This window comes from Erythrolamprus reginae, chromosome 6, assembly GCF_031021105.1.
Source record: "Erythrolamprus reginae isolate rEryReg1 chromosome 6, rEryReg1.hap1, whole genome shotgun sequence".
In the NCBI taxonomy this organism is placed as follows: domain Eukaryota; kingdom Metazoa; phylum Chordata; class Lepidosauria; order Squamata; family Dipsadidae; genus Erythrolamprus; species Erythrolamprus reginae.
Genome location: NC_091955.1, coordinates 84885642 through 84906094, shown reverse-complemented (window position 1 = coordinate 84906094; position 20453 = coordinate 84885642). Strand labels below are relative to the sequence as shown.

The 20453-nt window shown below is 45.9% G+C and overlaps 1 protein-coding gene across 7 annotated transcripts in view; it reads left to right on the top strand.

The window, feature by feature from the left end:
• The window catches only part of MICAL3 (microtubule associated monooxygenase, calponin and LIM domain containing 3), a 286121-nt gene extending 266510 nt beyond the window's left edge, over positions 1-19611 (top strand). For 6 of the 7 annotated variants that reach the window (XM_070756490.1, XM_070756492.1, XM_070756489.1 and 3 more), the window contains 3 exons: positions 8078-8177; positions 17171-17244; positions 18120-19487. In XM_070756490.1, coding sequence (XP_070612591.1) covers positions 8078-8177; positions 17171-17244; positions 18120-18304 — 359 coding nt within the window. In that variant the 3' untranslated portion in view covers positions 18305-19487. Of the gene's footprint in view, positions 1-8077; positions 8178-17170; positions 17245-18119 lie in introns of all 7 variants that reach the window. The other variant, XM_070756493.1, reaches the window with a different exon arrangement.
• Positions 19612-20453: the final 842 nt, after the last annotated feature.

The window sequence follows — 20453 nt, the reverse complement described above, 5'->3', positions numbered from 1 at the left end:
TGGAACAGGAATTTCCAATTAAAATATCCAATTAAAATATCTACAATAAACTTAGCAGTCTTAATGAAGGGAATCTTCAGTTACTGTTGTGAAAATCTAAGGGGATTAGTGTTTTCCCTGCAAAATAAACCTCTCAGAATGTGACTTCATCTAAAAAACTCAATCAGAAGTGAGGAATTCTGGGAGCTGTGTCCCAATATATTTGCAAAGTGCTATGTTGGGGAAAGTTGTTTAAATGTTAAGGGAGGGCATGTGAAGGCTCTAAGATAATGTATCACCAGTTTTAGATTACTTGTTGTGGTAAATCTCACTAAGGGACCTTGCTCTAAATCAGTGTTTTTCAACCAGTGTGCCGTGGCACACTAGTGTGCCGCGAAGCTCAGAGAGAGAAAGAAAACAAGAGAGAGAGAGAGAAATAAAGAAAGAGAGAGAGAGAAATAAAGAAAGAAAGAGAGAAAGAAAGCAAGAGGGAGAAAGAAAGAAAGCAAGAGAGAGAAAGAAAATGAGAGAGAGAAAGAAAGAGAAATAGAGAGAAAAAGCAAGAAAGAGAGAGAGCAAGAGAGAGAGAGAAAGAAAAAGAGAGAGAAAGAAAAAGAGAAAGAGAAAGAAGGTGGGAGAGAGAAAGACAGGTAGGGAGGGAGAGAAAGAGAGCAAAAAAGAGGAAGGAAGGAAGAGAGAAAGGGATGGAGAGAGAGAAAAAAGAAAGGGATAGAAAGAGGGAGGGAGAGGGTAATAGAGCGAAAGGGAGGGAGAGAGAGAGAATTTTTTTGCCCAAACTTTTTTTACCACCACCCCCCCGCCCCCCCCCCCCCCCCCCCGCTCAATGTGCCCCATGGTTTTGTAAATGTAAAAAGTGTGCCGCGGCTCAAAAAAGGTTGAAAATCACTGCTCTAAATCAACACAGAGTTTGCCTGAAATTAATTTCTGAAATTTCTGAAATTAATTACAAAAGGAAATATGTGAACCAGGAGTCCTTAAAGATGCAACAGTAGTTGGATCATGAGAGCTATTCCCTCATCTGAACTTGCCAAAGACTGCTGTCTTGCAGTCTTCCCATGAAAAGTGCTATCTGGAGCACTTGTGGGTGATCTTGCATCCTCTCCTTATCCAGAGAGGTATTACAAAGAGCCTGTCTACTTGCCGAAACATCTTCATTCTGCCAAGATCATCAGCTTCACTTTTAGTGAATTCATCTCCAGTTCACCATTTCTGCCCTGGAAGTCTGATATTTCAGTGATGTTTTTATTTTGGATAATACCTACGTTGACAATTGATTAATAGCAAAGGGATGTATCTAACTTTATGTGACAAGGGGTGTGTGTGTGAATCACAATTTAAACATAAGATGTTACAAGAGCCAAAGGAAAATTAGTATTACCTGAATTGAAATTGTCTTTGGTAGCTTACTGTTTGTTTTGGATAAAAGACTGAATGCTGCTGGGAAATAAAAATGCTCTTAATGTTAAAAGGACATGACCTGAGATTTGGGTGGTATGGATATTTGTGGTATGATAAAGTCAAGATTAATGAGAATTTTTAAAAACCTTCATGTTAAACATGCCATATGGAGAATATGAAGCATGTACAAATCCAAACTGTGTCCAAAATCCAATTGTGGCTGTCAGCATTAGAAGATGAGTTAAGTTAATTTGCTTGATTAGAGAAAAAATAATATCTATTGCCAACTCAAAACCTGTTAGAGACTTTTTGCATAAAAACAAAAAAAAATGAACTTTACAATTTAAGGTTTTGATAATTAGATAGATCATAGAAAGGAAACATAATGCAACTTTGGAGAAAGAGGTAAATTTATAATTTTTATTTATTAGATTTGTATGCCGCCCCTCTCCAAAGACTCGGGGCGGCATACAAATTGTACTTAGACCTGTTGTAAATCTACTTCTTTATATCTTTTTTCGTTCCTATTTTTCTTTCTGTCTTACAGTTTACACTTTATCTATGATCTCTATTGTTTTATTCTTTACTCTATAAAAAGAGGTATCTTTTGACTTAATTTGACCACTTACCTTTTACCTTCTTGTTACAAATCATGAGGTTTGGAAGTGAATTTCATTAGATCTCTGCTGCAGGAGCTGCTCTGATCAGTGGTAGGTTTTTGGATGCAGTAGAAGATGCTGGCTTGGAAGACCTGTACTGACCCAAGGCCTGGGTATTGTAACCATTGCCCTTTTCTGCTTGCCCTGTTCAAAAATTAGAAAGCACTTGCTAATGGTCCCCACCTACTAGAAGACACAGTGGAAAGACCCAAGCAGTCGGCATTCTTTTAACAGCACCCATTGGAAACAAGAGAGTCATTCATCATGGACTTCCAGAACGCTGTTGGAGATTAATTTTAACTAGCAGCGCTGCACCAATTAATCTCCAGTTTGGAGAATTAGATTTTGAAGTTTGCTATTTTAATTGCAATAATATTTTGTATTTTGGACTGTGTATTTTGTACATTCTTTCAATTCATTAGAGTCCAATGGGTTTCAAGTAGAGATCAAATCTCATTGAAACAAACAAACATAAGATAAATAATTTTTCAGTTCTGTATTCAGCATTGAGCTTTATTTATTTTATTTATTTATTAGTTGGACTTGTATGCCGCCCCTCTCCGAAGACTCGGGGCGGCTTTGCAAGCCTGTGAGATGTACAAGCCTGCATTGGTTGATCAGCAAAACAGTAGAGATCCATGTTGATGTAATTCACCTATTTAATGCTTTGCTTCAACATTCCCTGCCCTGCACTTTTACAGATGTCTTCTATTAAAAAGTATATTATAATTGGACCACGTTTGTGGAGATGATGTAGTTGCAGCCTGACATCTCTGGAAAATGTGAGAGTAGAGAAGTTTACCTTGTTGTGTAGTATTTGAAAGAAAGGATCTTTTTGGGGTTGGGGGAGTCTTTGCTGTTGGGTTGGATAAGGAGTTGTCTGGATCTCTGGTGACCTCAAGAAGGCTTTTTCTGCAAAATTTAATTATTTGACAAATCATCCAAGGAATAGTCACGCTACAAAGGTTTTATAAATTTAATTATAACTAACACTTGACAGACCATGTAGATCTTTGATATGTATTGTATAACCTGTGTACCAGTTAGCAACCTATATGTTGCATTTTACATATGCTTTTTAAAGATTAGGTAGGTTAGATAGGAAAAACTTTTTAGTAGTCTAAGTATGATGTCCTAATGTACAGGTGACTGTTGCTAGTTCAAAAATAATCACGGTTGGTTCAGTGAGTGTTATTGTGTAAACACTTTCTTTGTCATTGTTGCTACCTGTCAATCTAGAGATTGTGAAAGCTCAAGAGAACATTCCCATGCAGCTTTGTAGATGCCAACCTGGTCAGTTAGACCTGTAAAATTCCAATAGTTTGAAATAGATACCCAATCCAGGATCTTGAGAGAGAGTTCAAAGTTAAAACTTATTCTTCCAGATTTATTTTGTTATTTAAATGATACATAGATTCAGGGGTGGATTCTAGTTTACCTCGCTGGCATCCATGGACCGACACCGACCAAATCGGTCCTGTGACATCATTGTGATGTCACCAGCTGGTTGCTACCGGTTCAGGCGAATCAGTTCAAATTAGAAGAAACCCACCTCTGCATAGATTGTTCTTGTCGACATGCGTCTCCATGTCTGATTTCCTCAAACAATTAAAAAAAACCCACTTTGAGGACATTTGAGCTAATTATTTTATGATTATATATCTCTAGATATGCCGTAGATACCAGCAGTGGAATTTCTTCAAATACGATTAAGTTCAGAAAATATATACTTTGTAAAATATTTATGTAGCTACCGTACTGTACCCTCTTTTCCTCTGATTAAACTTTTCCATACTCAAATGTCTCTTCTGTCTATGAAAATTGGTTTATCTCCACCCTGTGTGCAGATTGGTGTTTCTTTAATTTTGATCCGTCCTTTGTGTTTCTGTTCTAGTTCTGTGATGGTCCCTTCTAAAAGAACTTTCCTTTCCAAAAGGCGTATTTCTTCAAAATGGGAAACATGACTCTTACTCTTCCATTTTGAATACATGTCACTCTGGCTTCTACTGAATGCTCTCAAAGTAATGTGATGATTCGTCCTCATTTCACAATACAGTAGTTTCACTACCCTTCATCTGCTATAATCCTTACGTCACAAACCTTTCTACGTAAGACTTTGTCTCTTTACATATAAACTCATGTAGTTTCTCCTCTGGGTCCTCCCACAGATTTTTTTGTCTTCAGCATGGATTATTTTTCTGGGCTTGCCATGCCTAGTAAATACCACTGATAGATAATCCATTCTGGAAACATTTAGAGTAGGGTTGTCAAACTCGCGGCCTGCTGGCCAAATGCATAACACACCAGTTTAGTGAAGGGGGGGAAGTCCCGATACATCATGTGACACCATGACAATGTGAGTTTGATACCCCCTGATTTAGAGTGCATCTTGAATTCTTCATGATGTTGGGGTGGACCTTTCTAGTCAACATAGCTAGGAAGGAAATGATTGGATTTGTTTAAAGTGGATTCAGAATATCCAACAGTGAGAAATATGCTTTGTCCTCTTCAAATGGAGGAATTATGTGCCTCTCTCAGAAGGAATGTTTGTTTAGTGGTTCCATGCAAATTTTTCCTCTACAAATACATTACAGATCATTGGAGTATATTCCTTAGTTTTCTGCATTTTGTTTCTATTTTTGAAGCCCTAAAGTCTAAAACAACAGCTGATGGAGTTCTGTTTGGGGCCTTATTTATGTTTCGCATGAAATTCAAAAGGGGGAAAGACCTGTGCTTAGTAATAAACGTAGTAATAAATTGTTCAGTTTTTGATCATATATATGGAAGTTAGAAATGTTCAAGTGTACACGTACTAAGAACAAAATGTATTGAATGAAGCTAAGACAGGCCCAATCTAAGCATATTGTTTGTTAACAAGTTGTACCCAAAGAATCTTTTCTGTGATTATAGATATTTCAGGCAGAAGGAAAAGTTTTTGGCTCTAACCCCAAAATATTTAACAGAAGGAATACATAACCTTGGTCAATCTGCTTTAGAAAATGTTGGGTAGTTGACCCCTCTTTATATGCCGTTGTTTTCTAAACATTAAACATTTTCTATCATTGACCCATTTTTTGTGGGTCACTTGAAGGCAACTGTAAATGTGGCCTTTCAAACGTATTTTGTAATCCTGCTTTCTTAGAAGCTTAACATTGCTTGCCAACCTCTTAGTATTACCTTCTCTTTATTTCCATAAAGTGTAATATTGCGTGAAAAATCTACATGCACAAAAGATGTCAAATCTTGGCAATTTTTCTTCATCTTTTTGTGGCTCTTGCTGTTTTTGTTTCCAATGCCCCAGTCTCTTTTCTTCCATCAGTGTTGACAAGGGATGTTTCGTTTGTAGACTGTTGTTTCTGCGTCTCCATTTTTTTTGTATTATTATTTTTTCTTTCCTATTTTCTTCTGGTTGGTTGCTTTCTTTCTTTCTCACTCTTGTGCTTTTTTTTTTTGTCCTTTTGCTTGTCTGTTTATTTTCACCCTGTTTCTCCTCCTTTTTCTCTCCACTTCCGATATCCTCTTCCCATCCCTTCTTCCTCTCCCATTTTTTGTCCTACTAAAGTTGAGCCCAATGCCGGGACACCACGCCGTAGACCTCTCTCCTTCTGTCCTTGCTGTGTCCATGAAGGTAACGTAAGTTCTTGCATTCCCTCCATCCACGTTCCAAACTGCAGTTGAATTTATAGAGGGAGGCTGGTCAACATGTGACAGTTTAAGTCCTTCACAAAACTTCTCCTTCCTTTCCTTCTTACTCAGTGATACCTTCACTATCAAGCGTATTGCAAAATGTCCCTGATAATATTGTAAAAATTACAATATTCCTTTTTTTAGATATGATATAATACTCCAGGCTACTGAAACTCTTTCTTTGGGGTGGTAATATTACAACGCAGTAAAGTTCCTGTTTGGCATGCTAGATATCCCAAAGAGGTTTTTGGAAAATAGCAGAGAAGCCAAAATCCTTACAAAATTAACAGGAAAAAGAAATACTGTAGTTTGGTTTGGTTTGGTTTTTTGCAACTGATTTTCCTTGACTTCCCTCAAATTTGAATGGTCAACCTCCTGGCTTGTGTGATCTGATTTGATTTTCTGAACTTTTATCTCATGTGGACCCAAGATCCATTGTAGAGTTTCCATTTCCCAAGGCATGGGGGCAAGGGGTGGAATGCGACTGTTTGTGTGTAACTTATGCTAACCATCGTATCTGCTTTTCATGGTGGGCTTTCATCTACTTACATGCTTCTTCCCCACCTCCACCTCCTCCTTCTGCTCATTGGCTTTTACAAAATAAGTCAAATAAAAGTTTATCTAGGCCAGTAATATTTGGCTATTTTGTTTAGGGATTTTTCTTTGATGTATCCTCTCAGTGGAAAGAGTGGGGAGGATTTCTAACACTTTTCATGGCTCCACCATTCTGGCCATTTGCATGTATAAGCTTTTATTTCTCTCTCTCCTTTTACCATGGCTATAAGGGCACTTGTGCAGAGATGCTCAGAAAAGCATGCTTGGACTGAGCGATGGACAGGGTGTTGCCACTTACAACATGAAAACCGTAATGCATTGGGATGAAGGGTTCATATGATTTCTGTTCTCCTAATTCCATAGATGTTTTAGTGGTTTGAAGGAGGAAAAAGCACAGGATGCCAGGCCACTGGAAGTAAGAACGCTACCAAGAACCAGTGGATCATACCTCTTCAGGTCAACGATGAGGTTCAAGCAACAGTGAGATTCCAGAAGCTGTGTCTAGTTTCAGGGACTTTTGTGCTTGCTGAACAGATGCTAGAAATATGTTTTGTTATATAAGCCAGCTGCTACATAATGTGACCTAATAACCAAGCAGTGAAAAACTGTTCCATTCAGATGGAATTACAAAACTGTGCAAAGAATCTAAATTGAATTTAACCCTGTATTGATGACATTCTGGGGAAACACTCTTTGGCTAGGATCTGTCTTGTTAGTTGATTATTTCACTTCCACTGTTTCTTCTTGGCCTTTAAATGTAACCCATACTCTGTTGAAGGCCCTGCATTTTTAAATATACAAAACACCTTTTGATATGGTTCCTGTTGATACTTTCATTTTACTGTCTGTGAATTTTAGAAATGGCAGTTCCAAAACAAGTGGTTTGTTCAAGAAAGTTGGGGTAGATTCACATTAAGAGAGGAGGCTTATCTTTTGGATATATGAGAGTTTATGAAACTTTTGTTGATGGTCTCTCCATTTGCCAATTTTCTAAATGTTTCTAGGTCAATTTTGCCAACAGAGGCAAGTCTTTCATAATCAGAATCTCCTTAGAATCACATTCCTTGCATTTGAGATGGTATTGTCTGTAAGGAACTGCGATTGTATGTCATACATTGGTTGTGGATGCAACTAATTTGCTCAGACATAATGTGCCATTTAATCTGCCCTCAGAGATTGTTGTTGGAGTAGAAAATATATGTAAAAATTATTGTGGTAGAACTCAGGAAATGATTGCTCTTAGTCATTAACATAATGCATGGGCCCTGTCAACAAAGATATTTTAAATTAGCTGTCATACAAGGAAATGCACTGAGTTGGTTCAGTGATATGTCTGTTAATCACTCTGTAGACGCATGTCAAAAAGCTGAGTTATGAGAATGGGTGAGAGATTCATGTGCTTTTGAATAACCACATCACCTGATATCCGTTATTCAAAGCCAGGCTGCTTGAAGGTCTGAAATTACACAAATTAGGAAAATACAACACAGTATTGAACAGAGAATTGCCATTTTGACCATTTATTCTGGGATGAGAGAGGCCTTCCATCTAGGGAAGAATCTAGATCCAGGGGAAGGTTTGGGATTTTTGTTTGTTTTAACTTTATGTATGTTAGAGGCAAACTAACAAACAGAACTGATGGGAGCGCTCTGGCAGCATCTCGCTCAGCTTTCTTTGCACATTTTGCCCCCGTCCATTTTTGTCCCTGCTTGACTGTTGAGCTTGTGAAAGCAGCAGAGCGTGTGTCCGAGAGCTGACTCCAACATTTCTCTTGGCAGGCATGGGGAAGAAGGACGACCCCAAGTTGATGCAAGAGTGGTTCAAGCTGGTGCAGGAAAAGAACGCCCTGGTGCGCTACGAATCAGAGCTGATGATATTGTGAGTGAGCATTCTGTATTTTCGTAAACTAATAAAGACTCACTTATGCCGCCAGTTTCAAGTTTTATTGGATTTATATGCCGCCCCTCTCCGAAAACTCGGGGCGGCTAACAACAATCATAAACAATGTACAATAAGGCATGGGGGAGTTAAGATATTCCTTCCCCCTAGGCCATTACAAGTTATGCATGGTATGTTTGTGTGTATGTTTGGTTTTATTATAAGGGTTTTTAGTTGTTTTATTAATTGGATTGTTACATGCTGTTTTTATCATTGTTGTTAGCTGCCCCGAGTCTGCGAACAAAACAGGGGCAGACAAAGGGGACTTGGATGGCCGAATAAATCCCTTGGCCAAATTCTTCTCAATAAACTCCTTGAGATCCACAAGCTCCGGCTCTGACATGGAGTACAAATGACCAGCCGGGAGCTTGGCGTCAGGGATCAGGTCTATGGCACAGTTGTACGTCCGATGCGGTGGTAGCCGATCCGCCTCCCTCGTTAAAAACATCGGCGAACTCCTCGAGGCAACGGGGTAACTGGATTGCGGGAACTACTGGGCCGTGGGCTGCGCACACATGTTGGTGGTGGTCCACACACTGCAAACTGGAGAATGTTACCAGGTTCTGGGACCACACCGCATGCGGGTCATGCGCGCGCAGCCACGACAACCCCAGCACGAGGGGAAAATGAAGCCCCTTGGTGATATAAAACTGCAGGGCCTCCTCATGAGTTCCGATGCACATCCGCACCGGCAGGGTCTGGAAACGGATGGGACCAGCCAGCAACACCCGCCCATTGATGGTCTCCACAATTAACGGCGGGATGACAGGACAAAGGGGCAAGGAATGGCGTTGGGTAAAGGCTTTGTCCAAGAAATTCGTCGTCGCCCCCGAATCCACGAGGGCCAACGCTGGATAAGTCCAAGTCCGTTGCGCAATATGCAGAGTCACAGCAAGCGTCAGGTGTCGAAACGGTCCGGAGTCGGTAGCCGTGGAGTCAGGAGAATTGGTGACGCAGCTGGTCACAGAAAGCAGCAAAGTTCTGAAGTAGAGGGTCATCCCGAGTCAGGTAAGGTGCCACCCACGATGCTGCAGGGCCAGCCAACAAGCTACAAAGAAACGCCACCTTGTGGTCATCTCCAGGAAAGTGCATCATCTTGGCATTTATAAACAGCTGCACTTGGCTCAGGAACGCAGAAAACAGCCGCCGGTCCCCCCAGACCTTTTCTGGCATCGCCACGAAACATTTCCTCCTGGACAAAGGCGCTGGAGGAGGTACCACAGGGGGCGCCTAGGGTGGGGCCGGCTGGCACAAATCCTCCACCTGGCGTTGTAACACCAGGACCGTCTGGGTCAACTGCGCAATGTCCCTGCGCAACTCATCAAACACAGCCTGCATGTCAGCTGCAGAAACGGCCATGGTGGAAGGCAAAAACAGGAATCCAAAAAGCAAAAATGCCAAACAAGGAACCAGCAGCAGAGAGCAGGAAGAATAAACAACCAAACCACCCCCCAACCTGTGTCTGGTGGTTGGTGGAGAGTTATACTGTTCTGTCTGGGTCCCCCAGACGCCAACACCAACCAAAAAGAGTAGTCAGACACACTGGTAAAAAGCAAAGGCAGTTTATATACTGGAAAGCAAACACAGGCAACAAAAACTGTTCTTACAGACAGGAACACGATGAAGCTTCACAGAGGTTTCACAAAGGCCAGGCAATAAAACAGGATTCTTGCTGGCAAAAACAACACTGGAGATAATAAAACCCACGCCTCCCCCAAGTCTTTCAGCCTTCTAGGCCACAATCCAAGATCAGAGACGCCAAGAATCGAAGCAAGGTCACAGGACTCCCAGTTGATAACTCTCCACAAGACTGTAAGGGCGGGCCTGCCTTTTCAACCCTGCTGAGGAGAACCACACCCAAACCCAGCTGTTGCCAATTCAGGGATGGAAATACCTTTCTAATTGGCCCCTTCTTTGAGCTGCCCGTCTCTGCCTCATGTCTATTATAGCCTGTGCGTCTTCATCCAATGAATCCAGGCTACTAGCTGGGGAGAGCCCCCCCCCCGGGAGTCTCAGGCTGCTCTCCCTCCTCCTCTTCCTGACGTTCCTCTCCCCCGTCTGCCTGGTCCTCCCCCTCCTGGTCACTGTCCTCCTCCTCTGTGCATGGATCCGGCAGAGCTCCAGCCGGTCCCTGAGGAGCCTCAGGCTGAATCACAACAGACTCAGGGCAGCTTACAACATATTAGTACTTTTTAACAGCGCCAGCATATTGCCCCCACAATCCGACTCCTCATTTTACCCACCTCGGAAGGATGGAAGGCTGAGTCAACCTTAAGCCGGTGATGAGATTTGAACCGCTGACCTATAGATCTACAGTCAGCTTCAGTGGACTGCAGTACAGCACTCTACCTGCTGCGCCACCCCAGCTCTGGTGCACAGGCACACGTGAATAATAAGCTGGCCTTCGTGCGTGCGGCAGTACCAGAAACTGGAAGAGATGATCTTCCGTTTTCCTGTGTGAGCATACATGCCAGCCAGATGATTGGAAACCCAGAAGAGTAGCTGGCTGGCGCGCATGCGCATACCAGAAATTAGAAGTTTATTTTCAGGGGGGTGCATGCACCCTGGGCAGCTCCTCTTCCGGGTTGCGGCCAAGATGAGCATGTGCACACTCCCTTTTCTCCAATGCACTTGCAAGGAGAGTCCAGGATGGGTAATTCTCAATCTGATTGGTCGGGACTGAGTTTAATTTAAATATTAGGGAGTCACCGCCCCCTTAGCCCTCCAGTCTAAAAACTCAGTCGCAGTAAAAGGGACTTTGAGTTTGTTCTCCTTTCCTTTTTTGTTTTACAAAATGAGTTTTATTAATAAAATGTACTAATATATTTTTTTCTCTCTTGCTTTTGTCTTTCAGGTGCAGCAGGGGGACTGGATTTCCTCGGGCAGCCAGGGTTTAAACCTCCAGAGGGTTTGCTCTGCCAGCTGCTGCTCCTCTGTGATTCTCCCCACATTGTGAAAAGGGCCTGTGGGAGACAGAGAGAGCCCCCGGGCTGTCTGCTTCCGTGGCAGCGCCCGGTAGCCGAGGGGGTGACTGACGCCTCGGGGGGGGTCCGCCCCTCCCGGCGCGAATAGGTCACAGGCCGCCTGTCACTTCGGACAGGGGCCTCCATGAAGGGCTTTACAAGCGCCCCCCCCCCACCGCTCCGCGCTATCTTGATTAGCGCTACGAACCCGACTGCCAGCTGAGAGGAGCGATCGGCATCGGCGAGGCCTCAGTGGGGGAGCCGACGAAAGAGAAGCCGGAGGGCGGGAGAGCTTGGCTTCCCGCCCATTTCCATGGCAACGGCCCGGCGGCCATCTTGGGAGGCCGCAATGAGCCGAACGGCCCCTGACGCGCCCAATTGTATCCAGGGTTGCCGGGGCAACGGCCCGGTGGCCATTTTGAAGGCACATCGGCCGAGAGAGCTGCTTCGCGCCCAAATGTATCAAGGGTTGCCATAGCAGCAGGCCGTTATTGCTCTCGCCAGGCTGCCCCCTCCCCAGCGCCGGTGAGGGGCGTTTCCCATTGGCTCAGCTTCTGAGGGCCTATTTCTGTTACAAAGACACGCAGGCGCTTTTCTGCCCTGTCCTCGTGTCTCTTGTCGGTGGTGTGTGAGCAGAGTCGTTTCTTCACCCTCGCAGATTGCTAATTGTGAGGTTTTTTGAATCCATGGCTGATCAAACGGCCCAGGCCGGGGAGGAGGCCGGTGCCAACAGGCCCAGTACCCCCAAGGAGAGGGCTTCCAAGTCCAAATCCAAATCCTCCCAGGGGGCTTCGCTCAGAGAAGCGGAGAAGCGCATCAAAGCGCTTGAAAAACAGCTTGAGGCCTCCCAGAGATCTTCTGCATCTACTGCTCAGCCTTTAGGTGCCATTCCCCCGCCAGCCTCCCCCATTTTCACCTCAGGGGTTGTAGGCTCGGCCTCTGAAAGGGATTGGTCACCAGAGAGGCCTTTCCAATCCTCCATTTCTCCCAGGCCAGAGGCCCTCGCATTTGGAAAACAAGCTACGTGGCCCTGCACATTCGCTGCTCCACAGCCTATCCATCCACAAGGTGGGCAGTCACAAGCAGCCACATTCACCCCCACGGCAGCTGGATTACGCACTGCGCAGGATGCCTGGCAGAGTATGCCCCAGGCCCTGCAGGACTTAATTGTTAGTGCATATACTCAGGGGCAGGCTAGTGTGGCTCAGCAACAGCAGCTACCAGCAGATCCTGCTCCACCTAGGTTCAGGGACCCCTGGATAGCTCCAGCCACTCAATCCATGCTGGAGTCCAAAGATGATGATGAATTTTCCAGGGATGAGTTCAGCGAGGCGGAGGAGGACTTATCCGGAGATGAACAACCACCTGAACTGCCTGCATTGCCCGGTTTGTTCAAATCCTCCCTCTTCAGGACTTTGCTGAACAAGGCAAAAATGACCATTGACCAGGCGGGAGAAGGAGGTCAGGGAGCTCCTTCGGCTCTGGGTCAGCCGGCAGGGGGCCTGTTTGTGTTTCCACAGCAGGAGACTGTCAATGTCCCATCATCCCACTTGTTCCTAGAGACAGTACAGCGCCCATGGGAGAACCCTGCGACACCCCAGGGCCCGTCTAACCTGGACAAGCGCTTCTACACCTTTGACCAGGCCATGGAGGATCTCTTAGAGCTACCCATAGTGGACAAACCAGTAACCGGCCTGGTCTCGAATGCCCTTGTTCCTTCGGAGTCTCAAGAAGGATTAAGGGCTGAGGACAAGAGGGCGGACAATGTCATTCGCAGGACTCATCAGATGTCAGCTTGGGCTGTAAGGGCGGCTTCTGCGGCCTCTTTCTTTAATCGAGCTACGCTCCTCTGGATAAAAGACATCCAGTCCAGAGTTGATCCCCAAGATGCGAGACTGCGCCAGGACCTGAACAAACTGCTGGCGGCCACAGAGTTTTCCGCTGACGCAACAGTTAATGCCGCTAAGTTCGCGTCCAGAGCAATGGCCTCGTCGGTCGCCTCCCGCAGACTCATCTGGTTGAGGAATTGGCAGGCCGATGTCAAATCAAAATGGGCCCTTGCTTCTTCACCGTTCAAGGGCAAGAAGCTCTTTGGAGAGATCTTGGACGACGTATTGGTGGAGGACAGGGACAAGAAAAAGGTCATGCCCAACTCCAACAAAAAGCAAGGAAGGCGCTTTGCCCCCTACCAACGGAGGCAGCCCTTTCGGAATGACCTCACCTCGGCCAATAACCAGAGGTCGAGGTCCTACTTTCCAGGATCCTTTGGCCAGGGTTCCTTTCGTTCGGACAGGAACCAGCAATTTGATCGCGGATCCTTCCAGGGCCGCCGCCCGTTTAGAGGTTCCGGCAGGGGATTCAGGAAAACCAAATGACTCTCCTATGGACATTCCTTTGGGCGGCCGGCTAATCCATTTCTCAGACGTCTGGACAAACACCTCATCGGACCCATGGGCGACTGCCACGGTCTCACAAGGTCTGCAGATCGAGTTTCTTCGCCCTCCACCTTGCCGCTATCTACCTTGTCGTGCCCCCTTGGATATTTCCAAGAAGAGGCTCCTCTATCAAGAGGTGTCCCACCTGTTGGAGATAGGAGCAATCGAGGAGGTCCCCCTACTTCAACAGGGTATGGGGTTCTACTCGGCGATATTCTTGGTCCCGAAATCTTCAGGAGGGGCACGTCTCATACTGAACCTTCGACGGCTGAACCTCTATGTAAAGTACAGGAGGTTCAGAATGCATTCTCTGCGTTCCATTCTGGCCGCCATCCGCCAGGGGGACTACATGACGTCCATAGACCTAAAGGAGGCCTACCTCCATGTCCCCATTTTTCGGCCTCACCGTCAATATCTGCGTTTCAGCCTAGATGGGGCCCATTTTCAGTACAGGGCCATGCCTTTCGGGCTCTCATCGGCCCCAAGATCCTTCACGAAGCTGCTGGATGTCCTGACGGCAGGTCTCAGGCAGCAATCGGTGCGCCTGATGGCCTATCTAGACGACATCGTGATTCTGTCCAGGACAAGAGACCTTGCTTTTCAGGACTTACATCTAACCATCCAGACGCTCCAGGATCATGGCTTTTCGGTCAACTTCGACAAAAGCCACTTGACTCCCACGACTCGTCTAGCTCACCTGGGGACCACCATAGATTCCAGGAGGGGCCTTGTCTTCCTGTCCCAGGAGAGGCAGTCCACCATCAGGGAGCTCGTTCGGGGCTTGGCATCACAGCGATACCCCAGACTCTCCTTCCTGTCCAAACTTCTCGGTACACTGGTTTCATGTATCGATGTCATCCCATGGGCCAGGTATCACCTACGGCCTCTACAATGGTTCCTTTTGCCATTCCAGAGGAGGAAGATCAGCCATTCCCACCTACAAGTACATCTCGACTCAGAGGTTCGACGGTCCTTACGGTGGTGGGTGTCCCCAGCTCTAACAAGGGGTTCCCTCTTTCTGGAACGATACCTTCTCACGGTGACAACAGACGCCAGCTTGACTGGGTGGGGAGCCCATCTTTCCTCGAATCTGGCCCAGGGCCTTTGGAATCCATCGGACCTGAGGGAGGTGAACATCAACTTCCTGGAGTTGAAGGCGGTTTCCCTGGCTCTCCTCAGTTTCGCAGACCTGGTCAGGGGTCAGCATGTCCTAGTTCGGACCGACAACGTCTCCACCCGGTCTCACATCAACAGACAGGGGGGGACACGGTCTCGACGACTGATGAGGGAGTCGGAGTCCCTACTCAGGTGGGCGGAGGCCAACCTTGCTTCCCTGTCAGCGGAGCACATCTCGGGGGTGGAGAATGTGTGCGCGGACTGGCTGAGCCGGGAGACCTTGGATCCAGGGGAGTGGCAGCTGGATCCCGCTGTTTTTCAGGACATTGTTCAAAAGTTCGGGAGGCCACTCTTGGACCTGTTTGCTACTCAGAGCAACTCTCAGCTCCCACGCTTCTTCTCCCGCTTCCCGACCCCGGGTGCGGAGGGGGTCGACGCCCTTCGAATTCAGTGGCCACCAGGTCTCCTGTACGCATTTCCACCGATCTCCATCATCCCCAGAGTTATGCGGAAGATTCTGGAGCAACGAGCGGAGGTGCTGTTGCTGGCTCCTTACTGGCCTCGCCGCATCTGGTTTGCGGACTTGATGCAACTGTCAGTGTCACCCCCCTGGAGGATCCCGGATCACCGGATCTCCCTCTCACAGGGCTCAATCTCCCACCCAGAGCCTCAGTGGTGGCAGCTGACCGTGTGGAGATTGAGCGGCAACATCTAAAGCGTCAGAATTTGCCAGATGCAGTTATCGACACGATTCAGGCTGCTCGCAGACCTTCGACAAGACGAATTTACCAGGCAACCTGGGCTTCCTTTTCCAGGTTCTGTGAGGAGCGGGAGGTGGATCCACAAAAAGCTTCCCCTCCCTTGGTCTTAAGCTTTCTTCAGTCAGGCCTAGAAAAAGGACTCGCGCCTAACACCTTGCGCCGTCATGTGGCCGCCTTATCCACAATCATAGGTGGAGACAGTTACCGTTCCCTCGCCAGACATCCTTGGATCAGGGACTTCCTGAAAGGGGCCACCAACATCAGGCCACCACCAATACATCGGTTTCCTTCCTGGGATTTGTCGTTGGTACTCCATGCCTTAACGGGTCCCCCATTCGAACCGTTTCGCCATATATCGCTCAGAATGTTAACACTCAAGACTGCCTTCTTGGTGGCAATCACATCTGCCAGGCGGGTCTCTGAGATTGCAGCTTTCTCTACCAGAGAGGACCTCTGTAGGTTTCACCCTGATAGAGTTGTATTGAGACTGGACCCAGCCTTTCTTCCTAAGATCAACTCCACCTTTCACAGGGCACAGGAGGTAGTGCTTCCGGACTTCTGTAGCCATGGGACTCACCCTTCGGAGCTGCGGTGGCATAAGCTCGATGTGAGACGAGCTTTGAAGATTTATATCCGCAGAACTCAGGACTTCAGGACTTCGGAGGCTTTATTCGTCTCCTTTGCAACTAGAACCTTGGGCACCAGAGTCTCTTCTAGGACAATAAGCCGCTGGTTGTGTGATTGCATCAGAGAGGCTTACCGATCTAAGGGATCACCTGTTCCACAGGGACTTACTGGACATTCCACACGCAGCACGGCTACTACAGCGGCCTGGAGGACCCAGGCTTCACTGGAAGACATTTGTAGGGCGGCCACTTGGGCAGCTCCGTCCTCATTTGTCAGACACTATCGAATTGACTCCTTTGCCTCTGCGGAGGCAGCTTTTGGGAGGAGGGTATTACAGCGGGTGTGTTCTTTCTCTGAGCCCCCGGTCCGACCTTCTCCCTCCCTTAGTTAATGTCTTGGGTATATCCCATCCTGGACTCTCCTTGCAAGTGCATTGGAGAAGAACCGTTGAAACTTACCTGAACGGTCTTCTCGATGCACTGCAAGGAGAGTCCAGACCCGCCCGAATTCGGGACCGGGGTTACTGTTAGAAGGTTTTCTTGCATGGTTTAATAAAGTTTGTTAGTTTTACTGCTCCTTCGTTTTCCTTTAGACTGGAGGGCTAAGGGGGCGGTGACTCCCTAATATTTAAATTAAACTCAGTCCCGACCAATCAGATTGAGAATTACCCATCCTGGACTCTCCTTGCAGTGCATCGAGAAGACCGTTCAGGTAAGTTTCAACGGTTCTTCTCAGTCCTCCTTTATAATCCATGGAAGAGGATTGAACATTTTATTTCACTAAAGATTATTGAGTTCATGCACTCGTGAAGTTTCTTTGATCCTGGAAATAATGTCAATGCCACAAAAATAACACAGGTGTTAAAACTGAAGGTTGTCACTATTCTTGAAAGCTTGCTTGACTGTCATTCCTTTTAAAAAGAGGGAAATATTGGAATATATACCATTTCCTGAGAATCCTTGAGTTGAAATCATAGCTGAGGTTCCTGGTGAAATGACCCATAATTAACCATTCTCTTCCTTTCCTTTCAGCGCACGCGAGTTAGAATTAGAGGACAGGCAGAGCCGGCTACAGCAAGAGCTTCGAGAGAGGATGGCAGTGGAAGGTAAGTCTGGTAGGGAGTTTCTTGCTCTCAGTAGAAATAAAGATGTCCCAAATCCTTAGGACCGTGACACGCATGCGGCAGATGGCACACAGAACCCTATGGGAAGGCACATGAGACTTTTCTATTTTTCAGCTCCAATGCACACTGGCCAGCTGATTTTCGGCCTTTGGAAAGGCAGTTTTGTCCTCTGGATGCCCTGGAGGCAAAAAACCCTCCCAACAGACAAACCGGAAGTTTAGAAAAATGCACTTCCAGTTTGCCGGTTTAGACATGATTTTCAGTGGTGGGTTCATACCGATGTGGTCTGGAGAGCTGTGCCGGTATTAACCTACTGATTTTTGGCGATTTTTCCCCCCTGGCGTCTCTGTGTGGAAGAAGCCCTCAGTGAAGTATAAAGGTCAGCCTTAACACTAGGGTAGGGGGCTTCTTCTGACACGGAGACACCAGGAAAAAAAGTCACCAAAAATCAGTGGGTTCACACCAATGCAGCTCTCTAGAGCAGTGTTTCCCAAACATGGCAATTTGAAGAGGTCTGGACTTCAACACCCAGAATTTCCCAGCCAGCATTTGCTGGCTGGGGAGTTCTGGGAGTTGAAGTCCAGACCTCTTCAAATTGCCAAGTGTGGGAAACACTGCTCTAGACCACCCCGGTATGAACCTACCCACTGCCTGCCAGGCTTCAGAAAGACCCATGTGCATGCACAGAAGGCAGCGCAGGGGGGATTGCATGTTTGGGGGGGTAGAGGGAAGGGGTGTGGGCGCGTGCACACTTGCTAGCACACCCACCCCTTTTGACACGTGAACCAAAACAGGTTCGCCATCACTGCCTTAGAACATCTTGTCTTGACAGGCTTACTATTTTTCCCTCTCTCCAGATCAGCTGAAGACAGATGAAGAACTCTCGGAGGAGAAGAAGATCTTGAACGAAATGCTGGAGGTGGTGGAGCAGAGAGATTCCCTTGTGGCTCTACTTGAAGAGCAGCGCCTTAGGGAGAAGGAGGAAGACAAGGATTTAGAAGCGGTGATGCTGTCCAAAGGCTTCAACTTGAACTGGTCCTGAGTCTTATCGCCATGACTGGTGGCTGATCTGCATCGTCCATTTGGCATGCGCCGAGTTAGATGGAGCTGCCTGGTTAGAGGAGAGACAACTTTGGAGCAGGAATTGCTTCAGGAATCTTGCAGCAGCTGAGCGCTTGAGCCAGGAGCTTCTTGCTCAAGAGGGTTGCTTGTAAGGATTCGGAGTCCTGGGCGAGGCTACAAGAGCCGAGAATGAAGTCGTGATCTGAGATTGCGTGCCTTCCTTGAGGACCTGTGCAAGAGGTCAATGTCTTTTTGCGTTGTGTGTTTGTATGATCTCCGAGAGAGACTAAAAAAAGAAATTATTTTGTGTGACTTTTTTTTTAAAAAAAGGAAAAAGGACTTTAACCAACTTAGGTGGGCCATAACCTGTTCATTTCATATTTACCCAACCTGTGGTATTAATGGATTTGTTCATTTAAATAACAAAGGAAAGGAGTGTCTAACTAATCTTCTGAAAGGCCAGCTTGTAGCAGCCTTTGGAAGAGCAAACCACTCACAAAGCACACTGTGTATACGCTCTTCTCACCAAAGAAATCCGAAGCTGCCGCTGTGGTCTGGGTATGGAGGAACATCCATATCTGAATGTTGAGAGGAGACTTGGAAGAACTTTAAACATGGTTTCTTGTTATTTCTACAAAGATGGGGACAGTGGCAGACTTTTTTTCCCCATCCTCTTCTCTGCGTTTTCCACAAGTTGCCATTTTTCCAAGCAAATCCAGCATGCAAACTTTTTTTCCTTTCGGCCACGAAGTGCTCCGGACTAAAAAAAGAAGCTGTTTTCCTCATTTTCTGATCACCTGGAACTGTTCCTATTATGAACTCGATAACCATTTAAGACACTGGAAAGTGCTTATTATCAAAAGATGTTTCATTCTTGAAGCGTTTGGAGGGATCTCGTGGGGACTCCAGCTTCAAACTGTCCAAGAGTGGGGTGTTCAGTAGGTTTTTGATTCTTTGGGGGAATATTTTTCTTTCTTTTTTTCTCCTTTCTGTTTTTTTTGCACGTCAGAAATGAAGCAGAAGACTTATCCTGGCCCTTTAGTCACTTTAGATCCTTTAATGTTCATTAACTTATTTTTTAATACTTGAAAGAAAAAAATTGGTTTTGTACCTTTTTAAGAAGTGAACAGATGAATGTGTGTTAAATCTGTGTGCCAGCCCAACCTGTCCATCTTGGTGTGTTTAATGCTTTCCCCTCTTCCCTGTATCTATTTATTAGAGTCGTTATTAATGCTAGTACCCTTACACAGTACATTTGATCCGAAAGAAAGATGCTTTTAAATTCCAGACTATTGGTTCTGATTTGGGCTTCTTCACGTTTAGGGGGAGGATCTGATAAATACGTAGGAAGAATTCCCACACAGTATTTTCTTGCACTCTCAAGGGAAAGTTTAGAAGAAAAGAGCAGTGATTGGATTTATTGCCTATATTTCAAAAGAGCCCCCTCTCTTTCCTGAATATTGGTAAATATACAACGTTATTTACTATTGTGAGAGGTTTGTAACTAGAATGGCATTGGCGCTTCTGTTCGTGTTATCCACCAATGACAGCGGGCCTCATAGAGTTCACCACCAAGGGCAGGATTAGCACCAATTTCATTGGTTCTGTCCCCACTGTCTGCTGTTTCTGGTTTGTTCTGGAAGGGAATAGGTGCTTCTCCCCCAGTGTAAAAGCGGAAGGGATATGAAATAGACTCCTGTTTAACACCAGCTCTGAGAGTCCATAAGCACATATCCTTCACCATGTTTCTCAAAGGTGCTGGCCTGCAGCTTGCAGAATTTTCCATTACCAATGCACTGTGTTAGGGGGAGAAAACGCCACTCTCTGAATTAATGACATGGAGTTCCAATGCTGCACTTACGTCAAGAAGGGAAGCTTCCAGCAAATTTTGCTTCTCTGGCATTGCAACAATATGAGAAGATATTCCTGCTGCAGAAATTTTTAGCCAGGTGTTGGTTAATTGAAACAAGGATTTCCTTTCTGGTATTGTCAGCGCCTACCTCTGAAAGGGACTGTACCTCTTTTGGTCTTGAAAGAAGCCTTAATTTCTACTTTTTTAGAAAAAAATGTGGCTGCTGCCTTTTACCTTTAATCAATAGAGAGTTTCTTTCCATTAAATATTTTGATGT